The following is a 12,939-nucleotide window of genomic DNA, read 5'->3' as shown; positions in this document are numbered from 1 at the left end:
TCTCCAATATGTTCACCAGCAAACTGTTTTTGGACTTAAAGTTAGTGTGGAAAAAAAAGGGAAAATATTTATCTGTGGTTTTGCAATGGAGAAAAAAAATGACTACATTAATTTTTAGGGGAAGGGTATTTTATTTTACAGATTCTGAGAGAATGTTCAGGCATTGGTTGTGGAACTAACATATGAAAACTTTGCACTGAATTCAGAGACAGAATGGGTTGTTTTGGTTTTGTTTGTTTAAAAAATGGGGGAGGGAAGAGACGCTCCCTCTTTTATAATGATCCCCACGTCTGTGGCTTTCAAAATGTTTGGAATATTGGCTCATCTCCGTTCATGTGAGAGAGGTCACTTTTACTCATTAGCTTTGGCTAACAGCGTGTGTTTGGTTTCATTAAGTACAATGAGAAAGCAGGAAAATAATTTTACAAAAACTAGAGAGACACGCCTTATATAAGTTCTTGGAAATATTTAAAGACATATTAAGATGGTGTCTGGATTAAATGAGAACATATTTTGTTTTCACTTATGAATTTTTTAAAAAAGGAAATGCTTTTTTGAGTAACAGGTGCATTATTCATACCAGCAGATCTGGCAGCTTCTCACTGATGATATCTTTCAGGTTTATTTTGTCTTCTGGGCATACTTCTTGTTTGTATTGCCACCTCTCTGGCACAAAGGGCCACTTCATTTCCTTTGCCTGTTCCAGCAGGGTCCTCAGATCAGCAGAGAGTGAAGCTAGGAAGGTCAAAGTTCATGTAAGGGAATCTCAAAGAAATAAAAGACACCTCAATTGCAAATGCTAAGATATGGCATCTGAAGTTGTGAAAGCACATCCACTTGAGAGTAACTACAAGCTGCTCAATCCTTACAAAAGAGTCATAATGATGGTTTGCCTGTCACCGGGTGCTTTACTATACCATGCCCTGCAGGTAAACAAACTCAATCAGCTCTTAAAAACGTTTTTAAAGGAAGTAAATCCTTTCAATGACACTCTATGCATGAAGAACCATAGCAGGAATGGAATGAGACAAAATGGTCATCAAAACACTTAGTAATGCACACTGTAGCAAAGTGCCTGGGATTTGTTTTAAGCAGTATTTTCCGGGGCCATTTTGTGAACTCTGCATAGCTGATAAATTTACTAAAAAAAGAATATTTGGCCCTGAAATTCCACGGTGGTTTTCCCAGTCTCCTGCTGGAGTTATGGCTGGAGATTGGGAGAACTACTGCAGAATTTCAGGGCCTATGTTCTGAAGCAGTTGATTTTTTTTTGGATGTCAGCCAGAATTCAGCAAGTATACCTTATTAGTTAAAACATATAAATCAGTGTTTGGACACTTGCTTTTACCTTGTGACTAAGTTAATCCACTCATGCGGTGCTCATCAATAACATCCACCTACCTACTCATTACTGCTTTGCTTTGCTTTATGCACCAGCCCCTCGTGCTAATGAATAAGGATGGATTAACAAAGCTAAATTCTGGCTGATTCCAAGCTAAGCTTCTTTCTTTTTTTCAAACTTTGAGTACTGAATGGCTTCTATAGTTTTTAAAACATGAACGCAAGGAGGTGGCGGAAAAAAACCGCAAGACTGATCCCTTCTGTCAGAGGACTGCATTATGAGGAGTGCTCTGAGAAACTGGGATTTTCAGCCTTCGAAAGAAAGGACTGAGAGGGGACCTCATAGAGATATAGAAGGTGGTAAATGGTGGATATTAAAAGGTAAATCTGGAGCAATACATTGAGCTAAGTTGTGCCAGCAGCACAAGAGGGCATAAGTTCAAACTTGCAAAAGGCAAATTAATGATGAGGTCATTTTAACTTTTATCGCCGCACGATAAGCGGGTGACAGCGAATTGGCCGTCCCTTTTACAGCTCGCCTGATTTTCTTTCCTACTGAAAACCAGGCAAGCTGCAAAAGGGACGGCCGATTCGCTGTCATCTGTTCTTCACCTGGCGATAAATGTTAAAATTACCCCTAAAGAGTGTGCAATGGACTTCTGGATCGGATGCTGATAGATTTTTCCAGTTTAATAGATTGGGGAGGACCAGGAAACAAGTTTAAACTATGTAAGAGTAGGAATAGACCAGATGTTAGGCGATTCTTCTTTTCTCAGAGAGTAGTGAGCCTTTGGAATACATTGTCGGCTGGTGTGGTGGACGCTGAAGCTCTGTATGGATAAGAGGAAGCTGGCCCAGTTCCTGACTGGGGCAGAGATCGCATAATATAGAAGGGAAGTTTCTTCATAGCTAACACTTGGTCCATGTGCTCTCCTGGACTGGTTTTGATTGCCTGAGGGGGCCTGAGAAGAATTTTCCAGAGTATTTTCTTCCCTTATTGGTCCTGGGTTTTTCCTCCTGTTTTTTTGCCTCTTCCACAAGATTACATGGCTGGGTGGTGGGGGGGTGGTGGTTAGAGGGAGGGATTAGGGAGGAGGAAGTTTTTAATTATGATGCTCCAACCATCATGGTGTGGGGTAGGCGTGATGGTCCAGCTGATCTTTTTCTGCCCGTCAATTTCATATGCTCCTATGTTTGGATAGTAGAGGAAATGACCCTGGGGGTTCCTCTGGTCTCCCACCAAGGTTACAGCAGTAGACTGGTGGAACCTCTGTGGAATTTCAGGACTATACTGTTTTACTAAAATTTATCAGCTATGCAGAGTTAGGGGCTCTAATGAGGAACTGTAGGATGGATGAGCTAGAATGAGATGAATAATCTTCCTTCTTTGTACCTATCTTGTGCCATCAGATAAAATCCCTAAAAATAATTTAAGGTAGACATGAGATGCTAAATGTGATCAAGTAGAATTAGAGAATGTCCAGCACCCAAAGTAACTTCTTAACTCACAATATTCTTTTAATAAAGCTAAAAAAGCAGCAAGTAAGATACATTTTTTTTATCAGAGCAAAGGAATATTACATCAGTTTAAGTCACATCTGTATTATGTATTTATGTATTTTCATTCCCAATGACATTTTATTAATGTCATTGAAGAAGGGTGGGGCAAGTTGTAGGGAAGGTTGTTGAAAAATTGTCACATCTCCCTCATTTGGCATGAAAATAATTCATTTTGGTTTTGAAATTTACCCTGTTTAGATGAATGTCACTCTTAGAGATAGCTCCAAAGGGCAGATTTTACGAATACTGGGAGAGTCTATCGGGAAATCGTAGGTGAGCTGCCCATGATCTTCTGTCCATTAAAATGAACAGACGGAAAATCGCGGGGAAGGTGCCTGCGATTTCCCAATCTGCTCTCCTACCGGGAACACGCATTCTTAAAATCTGCCCTCTTTTGTTTAAATAGGTTTGAAATCTCTCTCTCTTTGTGATCATAAATTTCATTTCTAGCATTTCCTCAGTATTGACACCCTCGTTTGATGCTATCCAGGAGACATCACTGTTCATTATTAAAATATCAACTAAAAAGTCAGAAATAACACTTGCCACACATCCGAGGATTTGATAAAAACAAGGGACAGACACTAACAAAGCTGAAGTCCCATACTGGATTCTACTGTAGCAGTAAGCAGCAATTTTACCTTCAACTGAAGTGTTGGGTCACCCCAATGGCCTGAGGAGAAGGTTCCAGAGATCCTTATCCTGCTTTCATTTGAATTGAGTACTGGAGACCTATGTCATTAGTGATTATTGGGGGGTCTTATGTAACCCTGACTGGAACAAAATTGATTAGACCTTCTGGAAGATACAATCTAGAAAGTGAAAACAAAGTCCTGCCCAGTTGAGAAAGTTGAAGGAGCCCAGTTTAAAGGGTAATAGGATTTCCATGTTTCAGGCAGGTCTTCATTAAAGATACAGTATTCTATTTGTATGCTGTGATTAACTACCTGCACCTCGGGTCAGAGTGAGATTGATATCAATGTCATGAGTATTGAGCATGTCACTGCAGAAGATCTGCTATACTCGCTGAAAATGCTGGACTCTAATTGCATCGCCACCAATCCTTTACTTAAATCATTTTCCATGATTGTGTTACTCAGGCTCATTCCACTTTTAAATGCTGTTTAAAGCTGCACTGTAATATCACATGGATCATGCCTGTAGAAATTGGTTATGGTCTATGATTACTATGTTGTTAATACTGTAGCAGTATAACATTGCCAGTACCACATGAGTAAAGTAGTATTAAATAATATTGTCTTATCCAACACTGTCGTACTATCCAATTTTTTTTCCTGAAAGTGGAAGTGCCACAGTGCACTTGCCAGCATCTAGGCCGGTTCACGACAAAGCTGGAATGATCGGTGTTATGGGTTGCTTCTATTGACCTCACGCAGATTCGTCCAGTCACTGACATAAACCTACAGATCTGGAGGGGATTATTAATTGGAACCGTACCACTAACCAGGTTAACAAGAATTTGTCCACATCATGTCAGCTCCAGTTGTTATACTGGAGCCATCACAGTGTAAAAGGCTCTCTGACCCTCTTTGTTAGAGAGTCTAATGGGAAGCAAAACAAACCAGGAATTGAACTTGGCACATCCTGAGCTGCACGGTTCAGTGTAACACCACCCCGTACATTTACCCACTATGACATTGGGGATGTCCCGTGATTGTTTACATTGTTCACACTTTTCTCATGGGCACATTTTAAGAGAGTTAAGCACAGATTTCTTGAGTGCTGGGGTGATGGAAAGTATGTGTGGTTTACAAAGAATACACATAACTGCTCGTTGACCCTACATGGATAGTATTACTGAAGCACTAGGAGCTACTTGGAAGGGAGTTGAAACAAGTGGCCTGTAACTGCTGTCTTGAATTGGTGGCATGGATTTATGTTTCAAATGTGTGCGGATGACTGATTTATAATGAATTCATACCTCGCACTCTGAGCTCTTACTTTGGACATGCTTCATTCAGTAGGTGTATAAAAAGCAGGAGACTTCTTTTCTATGAACAGTAATCTGGATACAAAGATCGTTCAAATCCCAGTCTACCTGGAGTTTCAAGTGGAATAAAGAGGCCAGGGAGCAAAAGCTGGTAAGCTGCTAGCTGCGGTTCTGCGGCAAATTAAAACTCTTCGCCAAATGAAGCTACTTGGTCTCTTAGGCCAAAGCTGCTCTAAGAAGAGAGCACTGTTAACCCCTTCAAGCCTGTCTGCAAACTTAATACCTCACAGAGCCTTAACTCTAGGTGCAACAATCATCACCAGTGCAGCCTGAGCCCGTTGGCTGTGATATGTGAAAGGGTGTTGATGAATGTGTATCACAGATTGCTTGCTGCTATTTGTTCAATTATTTTGGTGGACCATTGTGTCTGTTTGCAAAGTAGAAGTGTTTGTGGAGTGGCTCAGTGAATGGTGTTCTCAAACCCCCATTCACAAAGTCATTTTAACAGGCAGTGTAGCTAGTGAGGTCTGAGAAGGTTTTCTTTTCCTTTGGGTTGGTAAAGATTGCATGAATGTATTGAAATGTGACAGTTTAGTAAAGGGAGGCCTGTGTTTTGTAAATTTGAAATGTTGAGAGTTCTACAAAGCAGCTTAGACACATGCAGACACACATAAGACTGGCAACACCAATCCCGAAAAGGGTAATGCCCTTTAAAACTAGGATTTACCATAGTGTACTGAGAACTTGTGTGCAGCAGGAGTTTGCCCACTGTTCTATCGCAGCAACCATTCACCCCTTGTGTTTATTGGAGCTTAAAATGAGAACTGACAGCAATTCACTGCAACAAAGTGCGCTTCCTTCCCTACTCAAGGCTAAATCCTATTCATGTGCTGTAAATCCAGTTATTTCTCGACACTCGTCTGCCAAAAGAAAAATGGGGTAGAAATGAGAGAGCATCATGTCTCTCTGCGGCATGGATCGTGCTGGTGGGTCCTGCAGGTACTGCCGAGGTCCCTTTGCTAGACTTCTCTAAAACTCTCACCTTCACACTGCCGGTACTTTGTCTTGTCCTCGTCTGACGGTTCCGATGGGGGTGCATCTAGAGTCCGCTTGCACTCCTGTAGGAGTGCTACCACCTCTTGGTTATTCATGACCACTCGTTCGACTATGAATTGAACTTCCCTGGGTGTGGAATGATCAATTACCTATGGGAAGACACAAAAGCCAAATAAAAGATCCTTCAGGCGAACTACCTGGTGAACAAAAGGGAGAAATGATTAACTAAACCGTCATCAATTATCTGCAAGACTCAAGCAGGGCGAGATAATGCTCAAGTTACATCAAAATACACGACAGCCTCCGTGGACATTATCCGTCAGCTTCTGAGTTTCTGACTGGGTTTGGTGCTGGGACATTAGCAGCTGCGACACTCTTTTCTCACATACATATACACACATTGCACCCACTTCCCAGCACCTACACCACTGTTTTCTTTTAAGATGTATTCATTGATTGACTCTCCAGGCCACAGCATACATCCATCAAAACAGGGTTGTTTGTACGAGTCTTATACACGGTACTTCAAATAGAACCCATGGTGTTTGTCTCGGCTGCTGGTGCTCTGAAATCCGGCCCCATTTACATTGCGGGACAGTTTTCCGCATTCCACCAGCAACAGTTAAACAAGCGTGCACGTGCCTAGTTGTTTAAAGATCTCAATCATGGCTTGATTTTAACATCTGTGCATCTTCCCCAATAGCTGCTAAAGGTCTGTACAGGAAATATGGGGGCCAGTGAATCATAGAATCAAACAGCACGGAAGGAGGCTATTCGGCCCATTGTGCCTGTGAACATAGGAACAAATTCAAAGTGCCCGTCCCTGGGAGGGCTCGAAACACCAACCTTTCTGTTAACAGTGGTTGCTGCTCCAGCTTTGCTGTCAGAGGACGCATGAGCAAAAACCTTCCACTTGACTTTAGTACTGCACGCCCCAGCTGCAGCAGAATTATCCTATTCACATTATATCTGGTGGCAACAGCAGGGCTGGTGGGGACCATAGTGATGTAATGTGAATACAGCATTGATCCCAACTGTCGCTGGCCTCCCCAACTTTGAGCAGAAGTAGCTAAGTCGGATATCCTGATTATACAGACAATTGGAAACTGAAGCGTTGTGAATTTCCATGGGCAATATGGTTTTCTATTGCCAACCAATGTACTTCTGAGTGGGCAGTAGTGAACCAGTTGGAGGTCTGGTGGACTTGCCATGGTAGGTGATGCACTCCTGAATTCTGGAAAGACTGGCAGCACTAAAACTGCAAGTTATATCTGATTTGTATTGGCCAATGCCATTGCCACAAGAAATAAAAGACAATTATGAGTGGATCAAGAGGCTTTCAGACTCTGGGGGGCTGGGGTGATTTTCCCAGCACACTCTGCCCCAGCTGTGGACAGGAGCAGCGTGCCTGAAGTGTGCTGCACCTTTCCAGGCTCATAAATATTGGTATTTTCTGTTCCGTGCCAGTAATAGGGCCTGTTCCCTGCAGTGCCTAGTGGTGGAAAAAAGGGGAGGAAAGTCCTGGTCCCAAGGCCCAAAGATATATAGGCGGGTGGGCGAGGGAAGGTATGTAAAAAAAATTAAGACTTACCTTGTGAACTCTGCTTCAGCGTCTTTATGTAAATTATTTAAGCACCACGTGTAACAAACTGATGATCCCATTTATGATTATGACTTCACCACACGTAGTGCGCACAAGAAATATTCCCCCTTATTTCAACAAGCAGTTATACCAACAACATCCTGGGATAGCTTAACCGCTTGGATTCGCAATTCCAAAATGGCAGTCCTGGCACAGGTACAAGAGATCATCTCAATACAATCACACTATTAAAAAAAACTGAAACCTAGAAATTTCTGTTGGTGGTATTAGTGGACTAAAGGTTCACGTGCTTGTGACATGTTACTGGAACACAGGTGTTAACCCATTTATATTGATAGAAAGAAAGAACTTGCATTTATATAACGCTTTGTGTCCTGGGGACACCCCAAAGTGCCTCACAGCCAATGAATTACTTTTGTAGTGTAGTCACTGTTTATATGTAGGCAATCATGGCAGCAATGTCCCACAAACAGTTAATGAATGAATGACCATTTCAGCTGCTTTTGCTGTTGCTGGTTGAGGAAAGAATGTTTCCTAGGACATTGGGAGATCTTCCTTGCTCTTCCTTGTACAGGCAGCTGAGGCACCTCCGACAATGCTTGACTCCCTCAGTATTGGACTATAATGTCAGCCTAGATTATGGGGACGAGTTTCCACTGCCACCCACTTGTTTCGTGCCTGAAAAGCAGGTGGCCGGGAGTAACAAATCAGGGAGGGGTCAACCTTGGCTGCAACTGGGACCACAAGGACCACCTGATGCAACTTTCATGTGGGCATGTAAAGGGGCACACTCCATGCTTGCCCGGAACAGGTGGGAGGCTGCGTACATATGCAAATAGGGGCCCTATGCCGGTTATAATCTTCTGGTACAATTGGCGGAACATGCTCCGACCATCTGTACCAAGCAAAGAGCAGACTAGCCATCGGTCCTTAAACAGAAACATAGAAGATAGGAGCAGGAGTAGGCCATTCGGCCCCTCGAGCCTGCTCCGCCATTCAATGAGATCATGGCTGATCATCCAAATTCAGTACCCTGTCCCTGCTTTCTCCCCATATCCCTTGATCCCTTTAGCCTTAAGAAATATATCCAACTCCTTCTTGAATATATTTAATGAATTGGCCTCTACTGCCTTCTGTGGTAGAGAATTCCACAGGTTCACCACTCGCTGGGTGAAGAAATTCCTCCTCATCTCTGTCCTAAATGGCTTACCCCTTATCCTTAGACTGTGACCCCTGGTTCTGGACTCCCCGACCATCGGGAACATCCTTCCTGCATCTAGTCTGTCCAGTCCTGTCAACATTTTATAAGTTTCAATGAGATCCCCTCTCATTCTTCTAAACTCCAACGAGTATAAGCCCAATCGACCCAATCTCTCCTCAATCCTGCCATCCCAGGTATCAGCCTGGTGGATCTTCACTGCACCCCCTCCATGGCAAGAACATCCTTCCTCAGATAAGGTGACCAAAACTGCACACAATACTCAAGATGTGGTCTCACCAAGGCCCTGTACAACTGCAGCAAGACATCCTTGTTCCTGTACTCAAACCCTCTCGCTACGAAGGCCAACATACCACTTGCCTTCTTAACCGCCTGCTGCACCTGCATGCTTACCTTCAGCGACTGGTGCACAAGGACACCCAGGTCTCGTTGCACTTCCCCTTCTCCCAATCTATTGCCATTCAGGTAATAATCTGCCTTCCTGTTTTTGCCACCAAAGTGGATAACCTCGCATTTATCCACGTTAAATTGCATCTGCCATGCTTCTGCCCAATCACCCAACCTGTCCAAATCATACTGGAGTTTCTCGGCATCCTTCTCACAGCACACACGCCCACCCAGCTTTGTGTCGTCTGCAAACTTGGAGATATTACATCTAGTTCCTTCGTCTAGATCATTAATATATATTGTGAATAGCTGGGGTCCAAGGACCGATCCCTGCAGTACCCCACTAGTCACTGCCTGCCACTCGGAAAAAGACCCGTTTATTCCAACTCTTTGCTTTCTGTCTGCCAACCAGTTCTCTATCCATGTCAATACCTTGCCCCCAATCCCATGTGCCTTAACTTTACACGCTAATCTCTTATGCGGGACCTTATCGAAAACCTTTTGAAAGTCCAAATACACCACATCCACTGGTTCTCCCTTATCTATTTTACCAGTTACATCCTCAAAAAATTCCAGTAGATTAGTCAAGCACGATTTACCTTTTGTAAATCCATGTTGACTTTGTCCGATCCTGTCACTGTTTTCCAAGTGCTCTGCTATTACATCTTTTATAATGGACTCTAGCATTTTCCCCACTACCGATGTCAGGCTTACCGGTCTGTAATTCCCCGTTTTCTCTCTACCACCTTTTTTGAATAGTGGAGTAACATTAGCTACCGTCCAATCCATGGGTACTGTTCCAGATTCTATTGAATGTTGGAAGATGATCAGCAATGCATCTACTATTTCTAGGGCCACTTCCTTAAGTACCCTAGGATGTAGATTATCAGGCCCTGGGGATTTATCGGCCTTCAATCCCGTCAATTTCCCTATCACCATATCCCTACAAATACTGATTTCTTTCAGTTCCTCCCTCTCATTAGACCCTATGTTCCACGACATCTCTGGGAGGTTATTTGTGTCCTCCTTTGTGAAGACAGAACCAAAATATGTATTTAATTGGTCTGCCATTTCTTTGTTCCCCATTATAAATTCCCCTGATTCTGACTGCAAGGGACCTACGCTTGACTTCACAAATCTTTTTCTCTTCACATATTTATAAAAGCTTTTACAGTCAGTTTTTATGTTCTCTGAAAGCTTACTCTCATACTCTATTTCCCCCCTCTTAATTAATCCCTTTGTCCTCCTTTGTTGAATCTAAACTGCTCCCAATCCTCAGGTTTACTGCTTTTTCTGGCCAATTTATATGTCCACTCCTTGGATCTTATGCTATCCCTAATTTCCCTTGTTAGCCACGGTTGAGTCACCTTTTTTGTTTTATTTTTATGCCAAACTGGGATGAACAAATTCTGTAGTTCATCCATGCGGTCTTTGAATATTTGCCATTGCCTATCCACCGTCAACCCTTTGAGTGACATTCCCAATCAATCATACCATCGTAGTTTCCTTTATTTAAATTAAGGACCCTAGTCTCTGAGTCAACTACTTCACTCTCCATCTTAATGAAGAATTCTATCATATTATGCTCGCTCCGACCCAAGGGGCCTCGCACAACAAGATTGTTAATTAATCCTTTCTCATTACATAATACCCAGTCTAAGATGGCCTGATCTCTAGTTGGTTCCTTGACATATTGGTCCAGGAAACCATCCTGTATACACTCCAGGAATTCCTCCTCCACAGTATTGTTACTAATTTGGTTAGCCCAATCTATATGTAGATTAAAGTCACCCATGATAACTGCTGTGCCCTTATTGCACACTTCTCTAATTTCCCTTTTAATGCCATCCCCAACCTCTGCATTACTGTTTGTTTGGAGGTCTATATACCACTCCCACTAACGTCTTCTGCCCTTTGGTATTTCTCAGTTCTACCCATACAGCTTCCACATCATCAGAGCTAATATCCTTCCTTACAATTGTGTTAATCCCCTCTGAGGGAGGCATAGCATCAGTAGTCCTAAAGGGACAATTGGAGCATGCTCCAAAAAGAGTTAGAACTGTTTTTGAGGGGATTTTTATGGGGCCAAAGGGAACAGGGATGCCCTTTCTGGGCCCGCAAAAATACTGCGGGTTGGTGTTGGCTGCTGGGTGTCAGGTAATAATTATTTACAAAACTAATTTTTCCCCTCAAGTAATCTGTAATAACACAATGATGTTAAAGCTGATGGGAAAACATAAAAACAGGAAATTACTTCAAAGCAATGAGAACAATGTCCTCTGCGTACAATGTATAACATAGAAACATAGAAGATAGGAGCAGGAGTAGGCCATTCGGCCCTTCGAGCCTGCTCCGCCATTCAATGAGATCATGGCTGATCATCCAAATTCAGTACCCTGTCCCTGCCTTCTCCCCATATCCCTTGATCCCTTTAGCCGTAAGAAATATATCCAACTCTTTCTTGAATATATTTAATGAACTGGCCTCCACCGCCCTCTGTGGCAGAGAATTCCACAGGTTCACCACCCACTGGGTGAAGAAATTCCTCCTCATTTCAGTCCTAAATGGCTTACCCCTTATCCTTAGACTATGACCCCTGGTTCTGGACTCCCCGGCCATCAAAAACATCCTTCCTGCATCTAGTCTGTCCAGGCCTGACAGAATTTTATAGGTTTCGATGAGATCCCCTCTCAATCTTCTAAACTCCAGTGAGTATAAGCCCAATTGACACAATCTCTCCTCATACGTCATTCCTGGTGAATCTTCGCTGCACTCCTTCCATGGCAAGAACATCCTTCCTCAGGTAAGGCGACCAAAACGGCACACAATACTCAAGGTGTGGTCTCACCAAGGCCCTGTACAACTGTAGCAAGACATCCTTGTTCCTGTACTCGAACCCTCTTGCTACGAAGGCCAACATAACATTTGCCTTCTTAACCGCCTGCTGCACCTGCATGCTTACCTTCAGCGACTGGTGCACAAGAGCACCCAAAAACACTGGAAACTCATTTTATAAAAGGGAATATAATTTAATCATACATTTAATCACAGAGGATAGAGGAAACCTTCTCCTCAAGTGTCTTTTTTCCTCAGTTGAATCACATTGTTGTCCAGGTAAGCATGATGGTTATTTTACCTGGTAAAGAAATGTTCAGGGTCAGTGACTGGTTACCTGTCAATCTCAGAAAAAAAACACTTCCAGCTGCTTAAGCGGCTTCCTGAAGCTATTGCAAATGTCTGCTAGGACAGCCAAACACTCTGTCACTAGCACTGACACCTGACAACCGGGGCACTGATGAAAAAAGTGTTATTGTGAGGACCGAATGTGGTAACCCTTACTGGAACAGTCCTGAATATATCCCAGGTCAAGGTGAGGCCTCACTGCCATCTGCCCCCTTCATCGCTCAGGCATGTCTAATAAAAACAATCACATCAGCACAGCTCCACATTCTGCTATCCAAAAACAGGTTTGGCAATAATAGTTATTGAATTGTATTGAATCCGTGTATGCCAGTCTTGATAACAAGTGAAAACTAGCCAACAGACCCCCAAAAAGCTCCTAAATATAGGCCTATGACATGAGAAATGTGAAGTGGGGCATGGTCTTGTAACTTAAACTGCTCATATGTGCAACAAGACCTGAGTGTCCTTGTGCACCAGTCGCTGAAGGTAAGCATGCAGGTGCAGCAGGCGGTTAAGAAGGCAAATGGTATGTTGGCCTTCATAGTGAGAAGATTTGAGTACAGGAGCAAGGATGTCTTGCTGCAGTTGTACAGGGCCTTGGTGAGACCGCACCTTGAGTATTGTATGCAGTTTTGGTTG

General features: G+C 43.0%; 1 protein-coding gene across 1 annotated transcript in view; it reads right to left on the bottom strand.

The window, feature by feature from the left end:
- Positions 1 to 6,697, bottom strand: part of alpk1 (alpha-kinase 1) — a 144,024-nt gene extending 137,327 nt beyond the window's left edge. The window contains 2 exon segments of the mRNA XM_085962224.1: positions 581 to 735; positions 5,895 to 6,697. Coding sequence (XP_085818350.1) covers positions 581 to 735; positions 5,895 to 6,003 — 264 coding nt within the window. The 5' untranslated portion in view covers positions 6,004 to 6,697.
- Between the last annotated feature and the right edge of the window lie 6,242 nt (positions 6,698 to 12,939).

This window comes from Somniosus microcephalus, chromosome 2 (assembly GCF_052327205.1).
Source record: "Somniosus microcephalus isolate GS21.2 chromosome 2, FLI_Smic_1.0, whole genome shotgun sequence".
NCBI classification, from domain to species: Eukaryota; Metazoa; Chordata; class Chondrichthyes; order Squaliformes; family Somniosidae; genus Somniosus; species Somniosus microcephalus.
The sequence above is the reverse complement of the archived record's forward strand: the minus strand, read 5'-3'. Positions and strand labels throughout refer to the sequence as shown.